Source organism: Astatotilapia calliptera, chromosome 22 (assembly GCF_964374335.1).
Source record: "Astatotilapia calliptera chromosome 22, fAstCal68.1, whole genome shotgun sequence".
NCBI classification, from domain to species: domain Eukaryota; kingdom Metazoa; phylum Chordata; class Actinopteri; order Cichliformes; family Cichlidae; genus Astatotilapia; species Astatotilapia calliptera.
In genome coordinates this window covers 2,322,728-2,344,985 of record NC_137442.1, presented here as the reverse complement: position 1 = coordinate 2,344,985, position 22,258 = coordinate 2,322,728, and the positions used below count along the sequence as shown (strand labels likewise).

At 42.9% G+C, this 22,258-nt stretch overlaps 1 protein-coding gene and 1 long non-coding RNA gene across 7 annotated transcripts in view; one reads left to right on the top strand and one right to left on the bottom strand.

Moving 5' to 3' along the window:
• Window positions 1-22,258, top strand: part of col14a1b (collagen, type XIV, alpha 1b) — a 164,630-nt gene that overhangs the window by 53,380 nt on the left and 88,992 nt on the right. For all 6 annotated transcript variants that reach the window (XM_026156695.2, XM_026156694.2, XM_026156700.2 and 3 more), the window contains 8 exons: window positions 7,102-7,260; window positions 7,383-7,502; window positions 10,989-11,153; window positions 11,866-12,027; window positions 12,366-12,535; window positions 13,823-13,949; window positions 16,710-16,855; window positions 20,895-21,024. In XM_026156695.2, coding sequence (XP_026012480.2) covers window positions 7,102-7,260; window positions 7,383-7,502; window positions 10,989-11,153; window positions 11,866-12,027; window positions 12,366-12,535; window positions 13,823-13,949; window positions 16,710-16,855; window positions 20,895-21,024 — 1,179 coding nt within the window. The remainder of the gene's footprint in view (window positions 1-7,101; window positions 7,261-7,382; window positions 7,503-10,988; window positions 11,154-11,865; window positions 12,028-12,365; window positions 12,536-13,822; window positions 13,950-16,709; window positions 16,856-20,894; window positions 21,025-22,258) is intronic.
• LOC145423827 (uncharacterized) lies at window positions 716-2,824 on the bottom strand. Its single transcript, XR_013904881.1, has 2 exons — window positions 2,594-2,824; window positions 716-1,021 (listed from the first exon to the last, which is right to left on the bottom strand). It is a non-coding gene; the product is annotated as an uncharacterized LOC145423827 (long non-coding RNA).

The window sequence follows — 22,258 nt, the reverse complement described above, 5'->3', positions numbered from 1 at the left end:
TGCAGTCTCTCTGCTGCAGCTCTGCTGATCGCTGTCTTGTCTAAATCCATGCGAGCAGTAGCCGCACACACACTGTGTAAACATAATGGAAGGGAAACATGAACCGTGACTCATTCATTACACAGTGAATGTAACTGAACCTGTAACCTGACAGTTACGCTGCCTTGTTGTGGACATGGTATCAGGCTGAGCTTGGACCCAGCTCTGGGCCCTGCTTTCACTCATGAATATGTAATATCAGTAAAGAGAAACAGACTCATTATAATATTGTTTACACTGAGCTGACTCGGGTCATGTCCTCTGTTCACCGGTCTCGACACTTCCTGTCTCAGCTGTGCTGCAGACCTGCGACGCTTTGACTTCTCGACCTGGAACACTTAAAGGTCTTTTTATGATCTGTTTGAAGAAACCATCAATGAAGCTTTTTTTGTTTTTTGCTACTGTCTGTTTGCCGCTCTTCTTGCCCTCCTTCCCAAACGGCATCTGTACACTGCAGCACAGTGAGCTGCAGGACAGGTGACGCATGCTGTCTATTTATTTTTATTTAAATACCAAGAAAACCCAACAGTCTTTGTTAATGACTAAAACTCACTCTTCTCTCCTAATTCATGACAACTTTGTTCAGTGATTATATCAGGAAGTAAACAGCTACAGGGACACAGCTGGCTCACAGCTGGATTGTGACAGTGAAAGAAAAGAATTCTTAATTACAGAATCAGTTTAAAACCGAATCTTTGCTGACTCATTACATATATTTAGAGACATGTTTGTAGTTTGTTTTGCAGTGGACGAGCAACCCAATTCCTTTTTTTAATAATGTATCATCATCATCACCATCATCATCAGGGATGAACTAATTCCTTGATGCAAACAGTCTCAGGGTAACATACAAAACTTGGTTATATGAGTAAAATCCCAGCAGATGAGCCAGTCTCAGTCTCAGTACCGGATCCCAGCATCTTATCCTCCTCTCGACTGTCAGTCAGCTGCGCTCGTCTTCGGGCTGACGCTCGGCTCTGTTCTGAGGCAAAGCGTGAACAGCAGACAACATTTCAGTCTATAACAGTTACAATACTACCAAAACATATAAAACTGCAACTTTCTGTGTGGAAACAATCAAAGTTGTATCTCAGGATTATTAAAGATATAGAAAACTGATGCTCTGCACAGACTGTTCCTGTGAGGAGACTTCCTCATGTTTCTTCTGTTTGCTCTTTTTCATCCCGGTTGGTGTCACACTGGGTTGACCTTTGACCTTTGCTCTTTTCTCCTCCCTCCATTGTTGACTTTTGTTAGCTTTGTGCTTTTTCAACCAGTGTTTACTTTTGTTTCTTTGCCTTTAAACAAAGTTAAAACGAGCTTTAGTTTTACATTTCAAAATAAAAGTTCATTGTTTTACTAACATTTCTATATGACATCGATCTCAAACGTGGCTTTATTCACATTATTATTGCACTTTCTGCCATGTATATGAAAACACCAAATTATAGACACATCTTTAGAAAACGAAAGGTTTCTAATACCCTTTCCTACATTTGTACTTAGTGGCTGCTCATGTGAGCCTGTGGCAGGTACCACTGTGTGGCAGGCAGAGGTCGGACTCAAACACAAAGGGATCAACTAAAAAAGACGAAACATGAAACTCTAAAACTACAAACTGGGAGCTATAAGCTACAAACAACTAATAATTAACAACCAGAACATTAAGAGGGAAACATGGCACAAAAGGAAGCACACAGCAAACAGGGACGACACAACCACGAGCAGAGAGTGAGGACTTGAACGAGGGGCAGCAGGTGAGAACACAGGAGGAACAAATCAACACATAAGGAGAAAGGGGAAGCAAAGCAATGCACTACTAAAATAAAACAGGAAACACAAAACAGAGACTGAGCGACAGAGACCACGACGAGCAGGACACGACCAAATAAACAAGTAACAAAGAACCAGAAATACACACGACGAAGCTCAAAAGCACATGGAAGCTAAACAAATATGGATCATAGAGGTAAACAGAATGGACAAAAACACCGTCACAGACACAGGATGGCCTCTAACGAAGTCATTAATGTTACAGTTTTGCAAAATACCCAAAAACAATGATATTCTTCATTTTTGCTGCTGTAGTAAAAACAGGTGTCAGTTCGCTTCAATGGAGCTGTGACGATAACGGTCTGTGTGCTTCCTTTGCAGTTTGTGCTGTGAAACCAAACAGTGTTTCCTTTGTGTGATAACAAATGTCAGTCGCTTGTGTTGTTACACTCATTGCTGTGTGTTGGCCCCGCCCTCTTTTCTCTCTGCGTGTCTCTTTACCTCCATTTTTTTGTTTGTATTCTCACATTATCCAGTTTGCTTTTATCCTGTTTGCTGCTTCTCGTGTGATTAGTGTGTGCACAGTAGTTATTAAGTGAAAATATAGATGTGCATTGCAATTACAGCATAATAAAACAGAGCAGTGCTGATGATTAGTGCTGGAGGAGAATCAGTGCAGCGCACTCACAGAGAATAAGAAATAAAAGAAAACAAATGCCAAGGGGGGCATTAGGAAATCAAGCAGAGAAAAACACAGCATTGGTATTCGCAGCAGACTCACTTGTGTACTTTCATCCTTTAATACGCGTCTGCCACTTTTTTTCCCAGTTCTTCTTCTTCTTTGTCTTTTGTCCTCTTTCTGCCATCTGTCCAGGCACTAGTCTGTTCCCAGACGTGCTATTAAAAGAGAGGTAGTTCTTTCACCTGCTGCCCCCAAGCACTGCTTTGCCCTTCTGTTTCATTTCCTGTGCTGACTAAGAAGAATCCGCTTCTTCCATCTTTAATTCTGTTCAAATCCTTCATCTTTAGACGATTCTGTGTTTAGTTCGGTCTTTTCAAGCTGTATCGTTTCATTTAATGCCAAATCTGGCAAACTAAAAATAACACCAAAATAGTTCATTCCAAACTAGAAAATATCTGTTTATTTACTTTGTGTTATAGAGTTAAAACAGCACTTTATAAAAACTGTAGTCTTCTCAGGTCAGCCCAAGACTGCTGAAGGTTCTTCATTTGTCAAACTGTTGTTGGCTGAATATGATATGATTAAGTTTTTGTCCTTTTATTAGTGACTTGAACCGATCTAGACTCAGAAACAATTTGCTCTTTCACTTCAGTTCAACATGAATCAGAAACAATGGGAGACTTCAAAGAAACGAACAGGAAGCTGATGCAACCTGAGCCTCTGTCTCAAATCGTGTTAATGATGTCGCCGTCAGTGCTCACACATGCACCGCGTGCTTTCAGCACTTGACACACGTATTGGACAACAACAGCTGATGACTTTTGAAAAATGAAGTTGGATGCTGCAGTGTGACCCTGAGGTTTGTCAGAGGCTGCGGTTCATGTCAGGAAGCTTTGTTTATTCAGGAAGAGATGGTGGTTTGGCTGCTTCACCACAGCAACTCTGCACACTGACTAATCTTTCTTACCCAGTGCATTAAAATGTGTCGTGAACCGGTCCTTAGGCATGACGGATGAATCGCTCGGTATCACGGTAAAACTTGTGGCCACAACACCAACATGAAGCGAGACCATGTGCATCACAGCAGCTTGTACAAAAGCGTTTGGTGCAGTAAAACTGGACCAAAGAGAGGATTCACTGTGTTCAGTTTCTGCTTCGTCCATCTGAAGTAAGTCTTTCCTCCAGCTGCTTTTATTTGTCTAAATCATGAGCAAAAACAAACAGGTCAAAAGTCTTTAAGCCTCCAAAATGATAGTTTGGACCAGAAGACTACAGCACATTGATACAGACAAAACTTTCAGATGTTTGTGTGGTGCAGACAGCAACCCAAAAACGACTTTCAGTTTCTGTCTCACCACACAAACCTGATGCCAGGCTCACAGCTCGTCTTTCCAGAGCCGCGGAGTAATTGTGTGTTTTATGTGTCACTGCTTTCATCTGAAGTCACGCTGAACAGCGGCTCCGAGACTCGGCTGGAAGACCGAGGAGGAGGCTTAAATTCCTACACTGTAGAGACTTGTAAGAAGTGATACCTTAGTTAGTTCCTGTCAGCGATGAATGAAATGACTGCTGAAGAATGCCCTTGCCCTCCTCCAAACACACTTAGCGATACACCTCTTGAGACATGTTATAACCCGAAAGAAATATTCTCCTTTACATCTGCAGGATAAGTAATTGGGTGCCACGGGCATCAGCGACACACGTTAGATCTCACGTATAGAGACGCAGCAGCACTGAGCCAACTATGTGTCAGATTTGTGCTCATGCTTGAAATCAATGCTCGTGTTTCTTCCTGGGAGTAAAATGGTTATTCTACTTAATCCACTGTTAGGGCGAAGCATCGAGGCTCTGTTTTTATAATCGGTATGCATCATGGCTGCGCTTTTGTATGTCAGTGTGTACTGATAAGCTTTATTTGTTCAAGGAAAACATGCTGGGCAAGTATGACCCTGTCTCTGGTCCCTGCTTGCTTCATTTGTTTCCACATTTTAAACCTTAAACCGAATGACCCTCCAGGGTTCCTGATGGGTTTTACGTCTGCTTGAATCCTGTTGCTAGTAGGAAGAAATTAAAAGCCACTCATCAGTGAATATCCTTGAGCCATTTGTAACTTTTTCTGCCAGTTGGTGCCGGGCAGGTAGCGCACGGTGGATTTATGGTGCTTGAACCTTTGAGTCTAAAACATTTAATAAATGCACCACAAAACTGAGCAAATATAAAGAGGCCATTCCACAGAGCTGCACAGATGGTGGTAATTACATGTGATGAAGCCACCGTGAGCGACCCCCGTCACAGTACACATTCAGAATGACACAAGGGGCATGTCAGTATTTTTAATTAAGCTTTTAAACGTAGAAGGGAGAGCCTCTGTGTCCCAGAGGCAAAGGATGCTTCTGCATTTAATCTTTTTGGATGACACTCCGTATTTCTCCTAATGCTAAAACATGGAAACACAAAATCAAAGTTTAACACAGCACCATACGGCCATCTGTAGCCTGGTTTCAATTAAAGGGAAAACCTGAACCTCTGACCCTTACACTGATGTCACCTGGTGGCCTCTTATGATGTGAGGGCATGGTGCTTTCTCCACTTTGATGAAAGGCTCACTGCTAATTAATAGAAAGCTTCTTTGAGCAGAGGCACTTGTGTCCTGATGACAGCGGCCTCCTCTATCCAGAGCACACCGAGCTCGGTGAACAGCCTGATGAGACGAATGTGAATCGTATGCTTGGAGCGTCACAGTCACCTCATCTCAACCCAGCTGAAAACCTTTTTATGAGTTTTTCCACTGATGCTTTAGATCTCCAGCACTATCCTCAAAACATCAAATCATGGGAAATACACTATAATGCACCTACACATTACACCTACAGGAGACCCGTGCCATGAAGCTCCTGGTGCACAGTGATTCAGCTGATATCAATGCCAGATGGTGTTTGGAGACTTTTAAACACCTTCCTCTGTTACTTTAAATGATCTGCTTGTTTGTAGCTGCTGTTTTTCCTGAATTCTTCCAATTTGTAATAATTCCACTTACAGTTGATGGTGAAATATCTTGCTGTTAAACGTGTATGCAGAGATGTTAGCGGCTGCTAATAGCAAGCTAGTGTGGTGGGCGTGGTATTCATCGCCGTGGGGCAGACATTTGGATTCATCTACTTGCTTCGTTTACGCTGCATTGACGGTTGGTTCAGGGGTGTGTTGGCATTAAGATGCAGGTGCAGTCACCTGTTCGTTTACCTGGTATTGATCAGTGCTGGCCAGGGTGAGCTCGAGGCGACAGAGTTCTGTTGGCTGTAGGTTGAGCAGTTTCTATCTGTACATGAGCACACGCCTGTTAAAACTGCAGTGCAGGGATATGGAAATAAAGAAGAGCTAACAGTCTCTGAAGTCCCTCACAGCCTTTCTTCTGTGCAGTTATCATCTTCTTATAATATATTGTTGACTGTCCAATAAAATATAGAAACCTGCTGTAAGTGTATGAATGCATCATGTAAATAGTAGCTGCAGTTAATCTTACAGCAGCTGCTAACCCACAGTAACACTACTCATGAACTGTAACATGATGGGATGTCTTCATTCACATTTAGCATGTGATTTTTGTGAAGTGCAATGTTATCATTAAAAGAAGCACTTAAATTTCAAAAGTTATATACTCTGATTTTCTTTGAACATCAGCCACTGGATGGAAAACAAAGTTTTAAAGAAAAAGTGTGAAACAAACTTGGATCTTGATTCTGTCAGTGGAAGGGGACATCCTTATTACATCATCTCAGGCATAGAAGCCACACCCACCTGCTGTTCAAATGCTTTGTGACCGACAGCCAATCAGTAGAAAGTTGACTTTAAAGGAGCGGCTGCTGAAAGCAAACAGAGGATGAGGGGCTGCAGAGAGGTGATGAAGCTACACATGTTCCCACTGGGAAACTCCCCAGTATAGCGACCCTCTTCCAGTGGATCTGCTGGGAGTTTTAGGTGCCATATTCAACTCCGGTTTGAAGCAGTTTGGAGGCTTCTTGAATTCAAACCCAGCACCCTTAACGATCGCAGTATTTCCCATCGAGACCCAAACTCGGGTTTCCTCAGCTCCGTGTGAAAGATAATTGGTGGACAGAAATATGTCTGTTTCCTAATTTGCTTGGCCTTTGGCTCACTGTGTGCTGCACTGGCTTTTGTAAATGAACTGCTGTTTCCTCATTAGAGTCAGGTCTGTTTTATCACCCAGTAAACTGTTGAGACAAACAACAGAGGGGGCTGTTATTTTTCATCTGCTAAAACGAAGCGCCTCGCTCCTCTAGGGTTTAATTATACTGTGTTGAACTGAATTAGAATTAATGAAACACTTTGTAATACTTTGGGACAGAAGCTGCACATCAAACTGTCCTACTTTTACCAGTGCAGATTTATCACGTATGTGCTGTAGGCTGCCGTGGAAGTTTGGGATCCTCTTTATAGTCTCAGTCACATGTTAGGCAGAAGGCTAAATGTTTTTGTGGTCCACCATCATGGCGGGAAACCTTCCTCTGCTGATTTAGCTTTTCAAAGTTCAGAGTTTTCCTGTTTTCAAAGTCTTTTCTAAATTCCTGTTTTCTTCTTGTGATTTTAAGCTGAAGCGGGATTTATGTGTAAGACTCCAGCCATAGCCGACATCGTGATCCTGGTAGACGGTTCCTGGAGTATCGGGCGGATCAACTTCAGGCTGGTCAGGACCTTCCTGGAGAACCTGGTCAAGGCGTTTTCAGTGGAGATTGACAAGACTAGGATTGGTGAGAAGATTTCAGTCCCTTTGGAGGATGGAGTCTGAGCCAGACTGGAATCTGTTATTAAGTTACTGTTAAATATTACTACCTAATTGTAGTTTAAATTCCACTCTTACTTTTGCACGCAGGTCTGGCTCAGTACAGTGGAGACCCCAGGATCGAGTGGCATCTGAACGCTCACACCACTAAAGAGTCTGTAATCGATGCTGTGAAGAATCTGCCATATAAAGGAGGAAACACACTGACAGGTGCGAAACCCCAGCCTCCCACTGGTTATTATGGTCTGCTCTCCCCATCAGAGTGAACAGATAATGCTCAGAGGTGCACTTGGACCAAAGCCTGTCCTTTTGCCCGAGCTTATTAAACTGAGGGGAGCTCATTTTGGATTAGTCTTCAAGTGTTGGTGACCTTGCCGCATTCGGCTGATAAGAGCTGAGTGTGAATCAGAAGGTCGGCTAGCTTTCTAAAGTTTCAGCATCACTTTTAACGGACAGTAGAAGGAAATAAATAAAGACATTCACCAATATTCAGGACAAGATTGGTAAAGCAGGAATGCAGCACATGCTGTTATTTGAATAATAGTTATAAAATTAGTCTTTTTGTGTTTGTTACTTAAACCAGCAGGAGAAACATTTCATAGAAGTATGACTTCATCCTGGAATTCATCAGGATGTTCTTGGACTAAACAACCATCAACTCTACCAACAGCCACTTTCATTTGTTTCGTGTTGTTCTGGGAAGAGGGGAAACAGAAAATTAAAGAATCTAAAAACTGAATTATACAAAAATGAATCCACGTGGAAAGCATCACTAATGAAGCAGAGGGTCCCGGCTGTCCACAAGATTCAAGACGAAAGAATAATCAGCATTAAGCTGAGTTTCTAGTAGCTGTCCAAAAGCTGCCTGAGGTAAACTTTCAGTCCCAGAGCAGATCTTATTGGTTATATTAATGAAAGGCCAAGATTCGTGAACATCAGGCATATTAAAACAGATAGGCCTCCAAGGTTTGGAGGCCTATCTCCCCCTACCACCACTTCCCCTGCCGGTGGCGGACTCCCTCAGGTGTCGGTGTGTTGGTGGTTCTTTGTGTCTGGGGGTGGGCGTCCGGGTACACACCGGCTCACTCCTTGGCGGCCGCTTGTCGGGGCCTGGGGCCTGGGGCTCGCTCGGGCCCCTTTGGAGGTGGGGTGCCCCCGGCCTCTTGGCCTAGGGCTCGGTCACTCAGGCACAGCTGGGGGCCGGCGGAGCTCACGGGCGCGTCACTGCAACTCCCCCTGACTTCTGCTCCGCGGCTGCTGGGCGAGCCCTCATCTGGGACTCTCCTCAGCTCTTACTGGGACAGTGGCGCGGCTGCCCCTCTGTTGGTCTTCCATGGTCTCTTGTGTTCTGGGGGCCTCGTGATGTCTGGAGTTTTGATCTCCTCCATACCTGCTTCATACCCTGGAGGACGGGGCTGTGGCCCCCCCACACTCCCTAGCAGATCATTACATGGAGAAACCTTTGGAATGCAAGCATGCTGATCCACACAGGTATGCACACATGGGTATTCACAGACGCGGACTAAAGCTTTCTTGGCTGCTGCCTCAAAGCACACTGTGCGCTGTCTATCTTGCGTGCTGCACAATATCGTTTATTATTTAGTAAATACTGATATCTATGACTAGCTAGTTTATTGTGATGGTGCTTTGTTTTCTCTATTATTATGTTGCTCTTTGTTGTTTGCTGTCTCCTCTGTTTGTTTTTTTGTTTGTTTGTTTTTTTTTTTCTCCATACAGGTGACCCAGGAGTTCTTTTTTTTCTCTCTCTTCCCCCCCCTTCTCACCGTCTCTTCTCCCCTTTGGTTTTCTTTCTTTCTCTCCCCCTCTTTCTCTCATTCATTCCCCCTGTCCTATTTATTAAAAAAAAAAAAAAAAAAAAAAAAAAAGACAAAGGATGAACTGAAGCTCTGCCATCACGTAATGTCGCATACTGCTGTTTCTGATGTCATTTAGAAAAAAAAAAAAAAAAAAGGCATATTAAAACATACGGTACTTTGTTATCGATACCTGAGCACGTGTACGTCCACACAGGCTGACTCAGGGTTCAGCATCTCGCCCATGTGTTACTGCGCCACACTGACAGGAGGAGCCAGGATTGGATGGAGATGACCTGCTCGGGCTTAGTGAACATCACAAAACAGTCAATATCATTAAATGCAAACTGACTGGACTTGAGTGGGCGTCTTCCTCGTGCACAAACTTTAGTTATGGAGTTCTGAGCAAAGACTGATGCATTTCCATCACCATCCAGATGATGTGCAGTTACATTTCTAAATTATGAGTTTGACCCTAGAAATCTCTGGAAGGTTTCATGTGTGGCTGCCCTCCGGTCACGTTGTAAATACTATTGTTTTGCTCTTAAATTAAAAAACCAAAAAATTATGACAGCTTTGTTTTATCTGACAGAATATTCACAAATAGGAACATTCAGTCTCAGTTTGGGCCTAAAAATCTCCCCCACTCATCTGACACTTGTAGACTGAAATTGTAATATAGTCTTATGGAGGCGTCCTGATAGCTCACTGTGAAGCCTTCACTTTATCTGTTATTCTGATTGGAGAGTACAAACAGGATCGGAAAAGAAAAACCGTTTCACCCCAGGGATTTATCACAGACGTCCACCCTCCCCGACCCTCCTCGTGGTTTTGTTTTTGTTGATAGGGAATCATTGCAGGGTCTTTACCGTGAAGTATGGATCACCTTGAGACAGGCTGTTGTAATTTGACCCTCTTTAAATAAAATGTAATTGAACTTCTTGTGTTGCTAATGAAACTGATCTATCGCTCGAGGGAGCAGCAGGACTTTAACAGTCTGTTAGAAGTTGAAGAAGACGTCTGTAATGTCGTTAATGGACACAGCTGAACTCAGCTGCTCATTATGTTATCAAGCTCATTAGACAAAAACCTTGTTGAGCTAATAAGGCGCTCTATAACAATCATTTTCAAGTCTTTGATTGCAACTCTTGAGGCTACGTCTCGGCTCAGAGGCATTTATCTGTCCTCGCTACACCTCAGTGGGAAACTTTAAGTACACTCAAACTGTCAGCCAGGACGTAACTGTTGCTTTAAAAGTGCAGACGATAAACGGCTCGAATCTCCCGCACTTTATCCAACTCATGATAGATTTAATATGTATGCAGAAGTATGTTATAGTAAAAGTAAACCATGTTTTTATGGTTTTCCTACATTTAATGTTTTTGACTCGTCAGCTTTGCTCCACGCAGCAGGAAAGCTGAATGAAAACAACATTTTCTTCATTGTTGTGACTAAAATGTTCATGTTTTCTATAGGAATCTGTGAAATTCAGCTATATATCACTAAGTGACATTTACAAGGTTTTTGTTGTTTGTTTTACTGGTTTGTGCCCAAATTTGGGACTTTGGGTCTTTTTTTATATTTCAACTAGCCAGTACTTTTGTTCCCAAATTACAGATCCTGGTTTAATAGTTTTTGAGATATTTATGTTTGAATATTGCTTCAGATTTCAATGTGTGAAAAAAATATCTGGTTTTCAAAAAAATATTTGATAAATGAAGCAAAATTTCCACAGCACTCAGTATCTAAGTCCAGACTTTAGAGTATTTAAACAAATCGTAGATGGCCGAGGCTGCGATGATTCCAGATCAAATGGCTCCTCTTCTTATTTTTATTTCAGCATCTTCATGTTTTCGCTTTGTCTTTGTTTGAATCCGACCAGGTCTGGCTCTGACCTTCGTCCTGGAGAACAGCTTCAAACCCGAGTCAGGCTCCAGACCCGGTGTTCCCAAGATAGGAATCCTCATCACGGATGGGAAGTCCCAGGATGATGTCATACCCCCAGCGCAGAGCCTGAAGGATGCTGGGATAGAACTGTTTGCCATTGGTATGACAGCACTAAATGCTCCACACACCATGGGCTCGGCTGTTGCTCTGCTACACGTGCAGCTGGTTGATGGCAAACATAGAGCACAATGATACATCTGTCTGTATGTGTTGAAATGGTGCAGCTCCTTTGGTTCACTGAGCTCTCCTTCATATAAACCAGCTGATGTCTTTAAAGATTCACAGTTTTTCCTTTGGAGTTTTCTAGGCTGAACTCTGTTTTCTTCTTCAGCACAGTCACAGCTTAATTTCAACATTTCCGCCGTTCTGTGTTTGTGCTGAAATAGCAGGTTATTAATTAACTGACAAAAATTGAATAAAAGACCTTTAATGATATTTGCAGATATTCATGAGGCAAGAACAGCAGGCAGCATCTTAGATTCATGCTGATGCTTCTTGTCTTATAAATATTTTTAATGCATTTCATTTCGGACTACCCCTGATGCTATGCTACCTTTGGACTCAGTCTGTTGCTCTTGTCAGCCTTCAGCTTTAGCTTGTAGTTTCAGCAGGGGGAAAGTTTAGAGATGGAATAAGAAACCCTGTTGCAGACAGCGCATGTCACAGCCTGGCGAATAGTTTTGCTGTTGTAGATGAAGTCCTGTGTATATATTCATGTTCTGGTTGCGTCATGGAAAACTTATTTCCAACACCTTTCATGTCACCGTTGCTGACAGTCGGATCACTCGGTTTTCTCTCTCCTCTCCCTCCAGGTGTGAAAAATGCTGATGAGAATGAGCTGAAGGCGATTGCCTCACCTCCAGAGGAAACTCACGTTTACAACGTGGCAGACTTCAGCGTGATGAGCGACATCGTGGAAGGTCTCACCAAGACCGTTTGCGACCGCGTGGAGCAGCTCGACAAGAAGATCAAAGGTCTGAAGAGCAGCAGGAATCAGCAGAGTCAGAGATGATACCGCGAAGATGCTGCTGTTTGCATCGGTGTTGCTTTGTTGATGCTGTTGGTTATAAAAATAACAAGACCACTTCCCCACCAAATATATTGCAGCCTTGTTATCTTTGTAATGAAATGCCCACAACGTTGTGCCGCATAAACACAGATGTGGCTTCAGATAGCAGCAGAGATGTTGCAGTTTATTACTTTCAGAGTCACTTTGCACACACAACAGGATCATTTCAGCTCTCGCAGGCTGGTCTGACCCGAGTTTCACACGTAATAGAAGAAAAATCTCTGCTTTCTTTATTATCTGCAGGGGGGGCGGAGCCTGCCCCGCCACCAGCCGTCGTGGCTGCACCTCGTGACCTCGTGACCTCGGAGATAACTGCTCGTAGTTTCCGGGTGACATGGACACACGCATCGGGTCAGGTGGAGAAATACCGAGTGGTGTACTACCCTGCCAGTGGGGGGCAGCCAGAAGAAAAGGTATTTTACTTGTTTTATTGTTGGTCCATTATTATTTTAATTATTTTCATTTATTTTTGGAGTTTTTCATGCCTGAAAGAAACACACTTTTTCTTGGCGATTAATGCAAATCATGCAATTTTCAAGAAACTACAAATAGTTCTCTTTATTTTTCACTTTAAATTTTCAGCTTCCATCATAGTTTTTCCACCACAGCGAACGGCCCTGCTTTTATTGTAATTGTGCAATAAAGTCTAAACTACTGTGTGATTGTTAGGCGGCTCATCTGGCTTTCTGGCTTCTTATAACTGACTGAAGGGAGCGCTTTTCTTTTGTCCCCTTAATTAGTGGAACTTTGGTCCTGATTCGCCTCCACAGAGCAAATAAAATACAAACTGTCTGTGATGTAGTGGCAGCATTTTAATTAAAGCTGCTCGGCTAATCCTTTTAAGGGTCACTTCCAGAAGTTAAGTAATTTCTCAGAGTGATCTGCACGATAAATGCCAACAATTATGCAGGATTTGCAGTAAGGGAATAATAAAAGCGAGCACTCTCGTATGCTGTGGTAAACTATATTCTGTTATTTTCATTATTAGCCATTAGCTGTGGAAGATGTGAAAAACTGGAGCACTGATGTGTCTTTTTAATCAGTGTGCCTAACTACAGACATCCACTGACTTATTCTGTGACGTAGGTGTTTTCCCATGTGCGGAAATGTCCGGATAATACATTCAAACTTTGTTTCCATACCTATATCACCACGCAGACATGCAGTGCTGTAATTTTCCAAGTTTATATTTATGCTCCTGCAGTTCCTTCTTATTTTTATCCCATTTCTCTTTGATGTTTATTACAACTTGCAGCTGGAACGGCCCAGTTTCCCCACAAGGAAAACTGAGGTTTCATCAAAGCTAATCTGATCTAGTTACACTCAATTTAAATCTCTTTGGAGAGAGCTGAATGCCTGCAGCAAGATGTGGTGCTTTTTTCAACCTTGTGATATGCACTCGCTTAATAAACAGAAGATTTTTTTCTGTATTTTAATGCTTTTTGACAAACAAAATTCTGCTGTCTATTACAAAGACATGAAGAGCTCTAATTTAGAGCAAATTAAGATTATTTTAATCCCAGCTGTATCAGACAGTTATGTCCCTGAGAGCACAGCAGAAATGAATGAGCATCACAAGCAAACATACATGTTTAGTGTGTCTGACTGACTGGCTTATCTCATTCCAGCATTGTACACTTACTGCACTTGATAACACTGCTGTGATATCCAGGCTGTGACCCACTGGGATCTGTTTTTAGGTGGTCCAGGGGACACAGAACAGCGTGGAGCTGAGCTATCTGAACTCTCTGACAGAGTACCAGGTGGCTGTTTTTGCCGTCTATCGCAGCGCCGCAAGTGAAGCCCTGAGAGGAAGTGCTACTACATGTAAGTTTATATGTTTACGCATTCAAACAGATGGAAGCAGGAAACATGGTAGTAAGCACCATGCAGCATCTGATGGTCTGTAAGGCCCATTTTGAAGCCTCAATTGCAACAATATTGGCGTCTTCATTGAGACATGTTGAAGCTAACAGTGACTTCTCTGCTAATGCTAGCAAACCTGGTGCAGTCACCTTGCAGTCCTGTTGCCTTTGAGTTGGGGACCAGGTCTGCGACCAGTCATAGTCAGTTTTTTCATGCATTAGTTCAGTATTGAGTGGAAATGAATGCAGTATGTTTGTGAAATTACAAACCTGTTACTACCTACATACACAGAAAGCCACACTAACTCTTTATACAAAGTTTTGTCAGAACCTCACAGATTTGAAACAATCAGTGGTTAGCACTGTTGCCTCACAGCAAGAAGGTCCTGAGTTCAATTCCACCATCAGGCCGGGTCTTTCTGTGTGGAGTTTGCATGTTCTCCCCGTGTTTGCGTGGCTTCCTCCCACTGTCCAACGACATGCAGCTTGTGGGGATAGGTTAATTGGATAATCCAAATTGCCATTAGGTGTGAATGTGCGAGTGAATGTGAGTGCGAATGTTTGTCTGTCCCTGTGTGTTGGCCCTGCGACAGACTGGCGACCTGTCCAGGGTGTACCCCGCCTCTCGCCCTATGACAGCTGGGATAGGCTCCAGTGCCCCCCGCGACCCTGAGAAGGATAAGCAGAAGAGAATGGATGGATTCAGAATTTCGTCTACAAACAGTTACACAGTTTAGTGATGCAGGGACTAGGCAGCCGTGCTTTTATGAAGATGTGTAAGCAGAATGCAGCCAGTTGGCAATCAGCTGAGTCGAGTCTTGAGTTGCAACGTGACATCTTGTGGCGAAGTTGCGCTCATAGCTCATCGTTACAGACTGAGACTGACTGTAATGTGTCAGCAGTTTATTTGCATCTATGATCGAGATGTGATTACCTGCAAAAACCGGTGAATGTGTCTGAGAGCGACTGCAGTTCCTTTGAGTCAGACGGGTTCCCTCCCACTAAGAGGCCTGAGCCATCGCCAGTGGTTGAGGGTGTTTCACATTCAGGTGAACGTTTGGTGACCATGACTACTTCAAATTGTTCAAAGAGCTCCAAAAGGCATCGCCAGCACAAACACAGGTCAGGGACGAGATGAATTCATTAATACATTTTTAATGAATGAATGAATTTTTCATATTTCTGTTGTAACTTGGCTTGATAGCGATTGATTCACTTTTGGATTGAGTCTCAAGCGGCCGTTTGAAGAACTGTGAAAACCACACGATGAAGATTTACCTACATGTTGCAGAGGCAAATGAACAATGTCCATTTGAGCCTCATTTAAGAATTAAGTCCCAAATGAGGGATCTGAACTCTTCATTTTTCCCAGCATGCACCTCTTCTATTATTCACTATCACTCTCAGTCTTAAACCTCCAAGACAGTCTTCCCCTGGGATCTTTCATTGTGCTGTTAATTCTCTGCATCAAACCATTTCTGCTTCTGTGCAGTAGAAATGTGTTCTTGCTCACACTGAAGAGAAAGACTCAGTGTTAACCTGCAGAGCTTTTAATCATTTATTTATTGCTTTAATTTTGCTTTGAAGAAACTGACAGGACCGAGATGAACAACACACCTTTGGTCTTTTCACTCAATTCCAATGAAGCCAATTTATGACTGTTGAGTTGCAGCATCTGTAATAGCAGTGATAGAGCAGCAGACATGTGTTGTACTACAAAGGAAAACAGTGAATTTGGGCCATAAAAGCTACACAGGTGTTTCATTATTTATTCGTGGCCCGATCCTCCTCTGACAGGATGCCTGTGGCGAGCTCTAATTCTGGTGGTATTGCCTGAGGCCTCGTGCTGACATGTGTACCCCGAGCCAGAGCCTGGCTGGATTCTCTGACCTTCTCGACCTGGCGTTCGCTGACGAATGACAGGGGATTCCTCCCTGTTGGTCGAGGATGAATGCAAAGTCACAAGTTGACCTTGTAGCAAAGTTAATGTGCTGTGGCTGTTTGCTGGAAGCTGCCACTTCTGCCCTGCTGCACTGTCTGGTTAAGGCAGCAAATTAAACATGATGCTAGGTACTAATTGATTTGGGGGTTTGAGCAGAGTGTGGTACAAAAGTGGAACATTTATCAAAGCAATAAGTGAGGACTTCACTCGTACTGTCTGACTCTCTGAAATATATTCGATTTCATGAAACCAGACCTCCATTTCAATCACACCAACTGCTTGACTTAAAATACACTGTGGTGGTTTGCAGAGGCAAAACTACATCACGTCGGCCGTCGGCCCAAAGCTTCAGGACCTGGTTGTAAATCTCATTAGTCTCTTTTCTAGTTAAAGCTCGTTTGGCTCATTGCCGTGCAGGACAATGACCTCTGAATAACTGCTGTTTTTAACAACCCTGACATTGTGCATTACTGTTTAAAATACATCAAAGAAGATTTGGATTTCTGTTTAATCATGCATGAACTTACAAGACCTAATTTACTTCTATTGCTGCCGGAGAGCCGTAGGATAACGAATTCCTTAGACTTTAGAAAAGAGCGAGTTTTCTATGAAATGTGAATTTTCAGGACTTGTCTGGCCCAAAACAGTCGAAGGTTAGTGTAAAAGTGCCAGATTACTGTTTTAGGTAAGATTTAATCAGCTACACTTCCTTATTGTTTAAAAGTAAATGTGTCAAAGGAAGAAACGCCGTCATCCAAACCCTGTGCTTGTGTCCGACAGTGGCCCTGCCCACGGTGAACAACCTGGAGTTGTTTGATATTACTCACAGCACTATGCGGGTCCGCTGGAAGGCCGTCGCTGGGGCTTCTGGGTACATGATCCTGTACGCCCCGCTGACTGAAGAGGATGCTTCAGATGAGAAGGAGGTGAGGAGTGTGCTCGTGTGCAATGAGAGTAAATGTGAGGCAAAGAATGAGCTGTATGATGCAGAGCAGGGTGCTCCCTGCTGGGCGCCAGCTCCTTTTCCAAAACAATGTTTCCTCAGATTTCTTTACATCACACAACGTTCCTCACAGGCCTACTTTAAACTCTGATCCAAGTAAAATATCTCCTACTTTATGTCATTTTAAAAGCCATTCAAATATAGTGTTCAAAACTTTGTGAAAGTAACTGAACTCCTGTGCTGCCTTGTGTTTATTAATTGATGAAGTCCAGTTGCCCTCATCAATTAGTCCATATTTCAAAAAACGAGATGCCAAAATGTTGACAAAGAGACTTTAATCAGGTTGTAATCAACCTGAGTGGTAAGCAAAGACTGTGTTAGTGTGGCTGAAAAATGTGGTTTTTAATATGTGCCAGTGTGAATATTTAACATCTTACAACTCAGCATTGTTTATCGGAAAAACATGAGCTGAATTCTTGATGTTGAGACTGATGATGGAAAAAACCAAACGACTCCGCTGCTCCAGGTCATTGTGCTCACCTGATGCGCCGCTCTCAGGCTTGGACACATCATCCAATGAAGGCTGCTCTCTGGTCACTGACGTATAGACCCAGCTCTCATCAGCAGAGTATTTCAACATGAGAGGCAGCAGTGATGGAAGAGTTGATATTTGCTCTTTGTCGAAGTTTGAAGTCTAAGACGTCCAGCCAGACAGGAAGTGGTCCTGTGGTGCAGGCGGCGACCCTGGAGGAGGTTCAACCAACTTTACTTCAGGCATTTTTAATCAAACAGAGTAACCGTACTGTATGACTGCACATCGTATACTTTATAGAAGCAGAATTCTGGATGTGCACTTTTCAAATTGTTAACTCCAACACTGTTAGAGTTAACATGGATGTCATTATGGTTTGATATAACCAATAAGCCAGCATTCAGGTTTCTGGTGTGATGAACAGTCTTTTGTTAGAGTGAACATGAATAGAAAAACTTGAACTATAACTTCAAATACCTGCAGGTTTGAGCGGAAGAAACTTTGGACTGAATGTAATCAGCAGCTCAGGATCTCACAATTTGACTTTTTGACTTTGGAGAAAAATCACAGGATATCGTTGGACATTTGCATAACAAAGACTTTCTGCGCCTGTTGACTTTTGTCTGTGGTTTTGCTTCTCGTTTGGTATTTTTGTCTTCGGCGTTCGCAGGAATTCCACCTAAATTTGCTTTGAAATAGTCTATTAAAGACGGTGACTGTCGGAGCTGACAGACTGCTAATTTGCATTCAGCTGAATAAAGTTGACCTTCTTAGATGTCTTTGTAATTATAATTGAGTTGCTTCAAAGTAAACGTCTGCTTTCATGTGCCGTTTCTGTTATTTTTCTACATATTCTGTATCTTTGACTACTTTGTACTATGAGTCTCAGGAAGGAAACAAAGGAAGGGGGATAGAAGGAAACGGCCAAAAACATGTACCAGAAATATCAGATAATATTAGAGAAAGCGGTGGCAGTAGAGAGTCTTTAATTCACTCTAATAAACAGCACGGCTGATCCTGAGCCACCTTTCAGTGTCCCCACCATGCAGGAGTCAAAAAAGTGCAGCCACCCTCTGAGTCACAGTAATATATCTTTAAAACCTGTGACCAATTAGAGGACAAAACACAACCAAAGCATCAATTACACCTTAAAGACTGAATAACACTTCAAAGTGAAACAGGCACGCATACAAAGACCAGCACTGATTGGAAAGAAGACATTAAAAGCAAACAGCACGACAGACTGGAACATGGGGATCCTTTGCAGGTAAATTCAGCAGTTAAGGAAGACGAGACATTCAAAGGAGAGGAGGAGAGGTATGAAGGGCACAGGCAGCCGTCCTTATCCCTCCTTCTCCCATTAGACCTCATTATGCCTACCGTCACATTCGCCTCCAGGCAGAAAGCAATAAAAACAATTTAGGAAGGAATTTGGAATCAGGATGGATGTTTTCCAGCGGTGAGGATAAGCCTGGCTCTGAGGCACTCCGTCAGAGCCCAGGCTTGGCTGGCTCGTCCTCGTGTGGCTTCCACTTATGGGCCGTGCGGTGACTTGTCTGGGCCAAAGCCAGCCTCAAATCCAGCCCAGTTTGACTGGAAAAGTGCTTTCATTCAAACAGGGACCCAGTGTAGGTCTGCACAGACTGAACCCGAGGGAGAGAAAGGACGAGCACAAATGTGAACAAGAGGTAGATCTTACAGCAGGATGTGACTCCAACGGTCCCCGAAGCTGCTAAATGTGTCCACGCCAAACAAACACAGCAGTAACACGAATGTGGTGCACGTAACAAAAGGGCCTTCTTGTCGAGCAAGAAATGCTTCAGCTCATGTACATCGGCCCGGGTCCAACCCTACACCCACATCAAGCACCGCTCCAAACCTACTAGCTTTAACTGGAGGTGAGTGATGAAGCCAACTCAGAGTCCACACCGATGCAGACTCCACCTGCTTTGAGTCAGGAACGGAGGAAACTCCACACAGCACAAATATAACTGTGGTTCTAAGAAGGGTTGGACTCTGCTGGGTAAATGAAAGCAAAGTGATGAGATGATGTTTAAAGGCGGTGATAGAGAATAATGTTGTTTCAACAGGAGCAAAGGGGCAGTGACCTTTATTTAAGTAAAATTCCACGTAGATCCATTTTGATTGTTGATGGTTATGTAGGTCATGTGCGCTTCAGAAAAGGAAACTGTATTTCCTTCCTCTGCACAGACAAGAAACAGGGTTAAGAAATTCCTCCTGTGTGCCAAGCTACTTAGAAAATGTATGACCTGAAGTCTTTTACGGGTTTTATCACAGAAAACAGACAAAATGAAAAAAGTCAGCAGATTAAATAGGTCACATTCTACTAAAAACACAAAACATGCTTTAATACCCCTCCTGTAATGATGGTAGACGCTCATATCAAACCGAGACAGAATTTGAAGTGGTAAGATGTGGACATGCAGCAGCTCTGGCTTCACTCTACATTAGTTGGTCTTCAAAGAAGAGGATCTAAAATCGCTGCACCAAGTCTTTGTAAAGGAATAAGGATTTTTTAAGGATGCAGAGTCGCTTTGATAGAATCCAAGAATAAAAATATGAAGTGAAAAACAAGCAGAGTTGGTCCTCTTTAAGCCATCCTATCTGATTGCAGCAGCTCTGATTCTGATTGAAATTCCTACTTCAGTGTGAGAAAGGCAGGGGCGTCCCAAAGCTCGGCGGTTAGAGTCTATTCAGAAAATTGTCTCAGGATAAAAAGAGATAAAGCCTTTAGTTATTTAGCTGTTACATCTTAGGCCAAAAGATAAGGTGGAAATATTCTAAAATGAGGTAAGAAGTAAAAAAACCTGTGAAAGTATTAACAGTAGTTATTGATCACGTTGACCCTTCTGGCTGATTGTTCCTGTTGTACGTTGTAGTTCTCTAAGGAAACAACAAAAGCCATTTGTTGTATTATGTCTGCATCCAGTGTATGTTTGGCAGAATAAGCGATGGTGAAGTTGAATATTTGTGTGCGCGCTGTGCAAGCAGCTGCAGACTGGTTGAGTTCTGTGTTGGCGATTGAGATGAAACAAATCGGCCTCTGTGGGGACAGAAAGGTCTGTTTCAGCTACGCAGACAAGCTCCAGCTGCAAAGCAGAAAACAACCGATGTTTTTCTCACATTTTAAAATCGACCACTGCGGTCCTGCAAACAGAGTTTCATCATCTTCCTTTGTTCTGAGTTTCAGCTCAGTAGATGTGGGACATACTACAAGAGCCTGATTGGCCCCTCCTGCTTAATGTAAAAGGAAGATCTCCATATTCAGAAATCATCTCATGCAATCACACTTTAATTCTCTGCTTGCCTGGACGAGACTGCTGATGATAGAAGAGTAGACGTGCAGAGAGATGAGTAACAGGGCGGATAAACGACTGCATGAAATCCACTGACAAGACAGAGATTTAAAGGATCTACTAGAAAGTCTCTGCGTCTTCGCTAAATGCACATACCTGCTGTGTGTGCGCAGGTGAAGGTGGATGACTCGGTGACTGAGGTGGAGCTGGAAGGATTGACTCCAGCTACTGAGTACACAGTGACAGTTTACGCCATGTACGGAGAGGAAGCCAGTGACCCCATGACCAGCCAGCAGACCACATGTAAGTCTAACATGCAAAACACTCCCATCATCAAATATTTCTTTGATCTGTTGTTAGCAGCCAATACATGAAGAATGAAGCCAAAATCTTCAGTTCGCCAAAGATTCTCATGTCTCATGTCTCAAGTATCTGTTTAAGGCTTAAACTTGAGCATCACTCGAGCCACAGGCCCAGCCCGGCTCTCTGCTCGGTGCCACCTTAGCTAACAGGCGCTGGTCCTCATGGCCACTATTTGTTTTTGGTGCCATTAGTAGCTTTTTAATGGAATTATCTGATACCTGAACATGGATTATTATGTGGCCGATTGGTGTAATAAAGTTGTTGTATTTTCTGTTAATGTTATTTAGATGATTAACATTCATAATAATAATCAAACAAGTTTTCTAGGATTTGCTAATAACACTGTTAGGTCTCCAGAACATTGTCAAGCTTTGGCTGAACCTTCAAAACAGGCGTCCAGCCAATCAGTAATGACAGAGTGGCTACATTTATGCTTTATATACAGTCTGTGGTTACCATGCAGACTTCACTGGTTGGACTTGTCCTGTTGGCAGCCATTAAACTTTGGCTGATTCTTGACTGAACGACATGGATCCACCTCAAACTCTGGCTGAAAAATAAAGTGTTGATCTGATCACCAGAGTTATGTAACGACAATGTTGACGTCATCCAGGTCACACAAATATCAGCATCACAGTTCAGGAGCTTCAAGTGTAAACAGTTGTGCCTGCATAAACAATTTCAGTCAATATTTAAGCATGCAAATATTTTTTTAAAGACACAAGCCTTCACAAATATTCCACGAGGGCTTTGTAATCCTTCACACACTACAGCCGGATACAGTTTAAAAATGAGGCGCAGGCACACAGTTTTCACAAAGTGTCCTCATCTTCTTTTAATGTCCTGGGAGTTGAGATCTGAAAGAAAGGCAAACTGGTCCTCGCAGAAATGGAAATATAAGGCCGCCCATATGCTTTACTAACTGTTGGTGAAATTCAATTTCATTAAATCCCCGACAGATTGTGTGACCCTTTGAACTCGAGTCACTGCTATTCTCATCTCTGAAAGCAGCCGGCACATTTTTCATTTTCCTCAGGACGTTAACTGTCAGCTGTCTGATCAGGAGGAAACCACATCTCCAAGCACTTAAACCTACATCCTCCATGTACAAACCTCCAAACCCTTTATCAGCTAATTTCTTTCATTATCTTTTTTATGTGTTTTCTAATCAGAG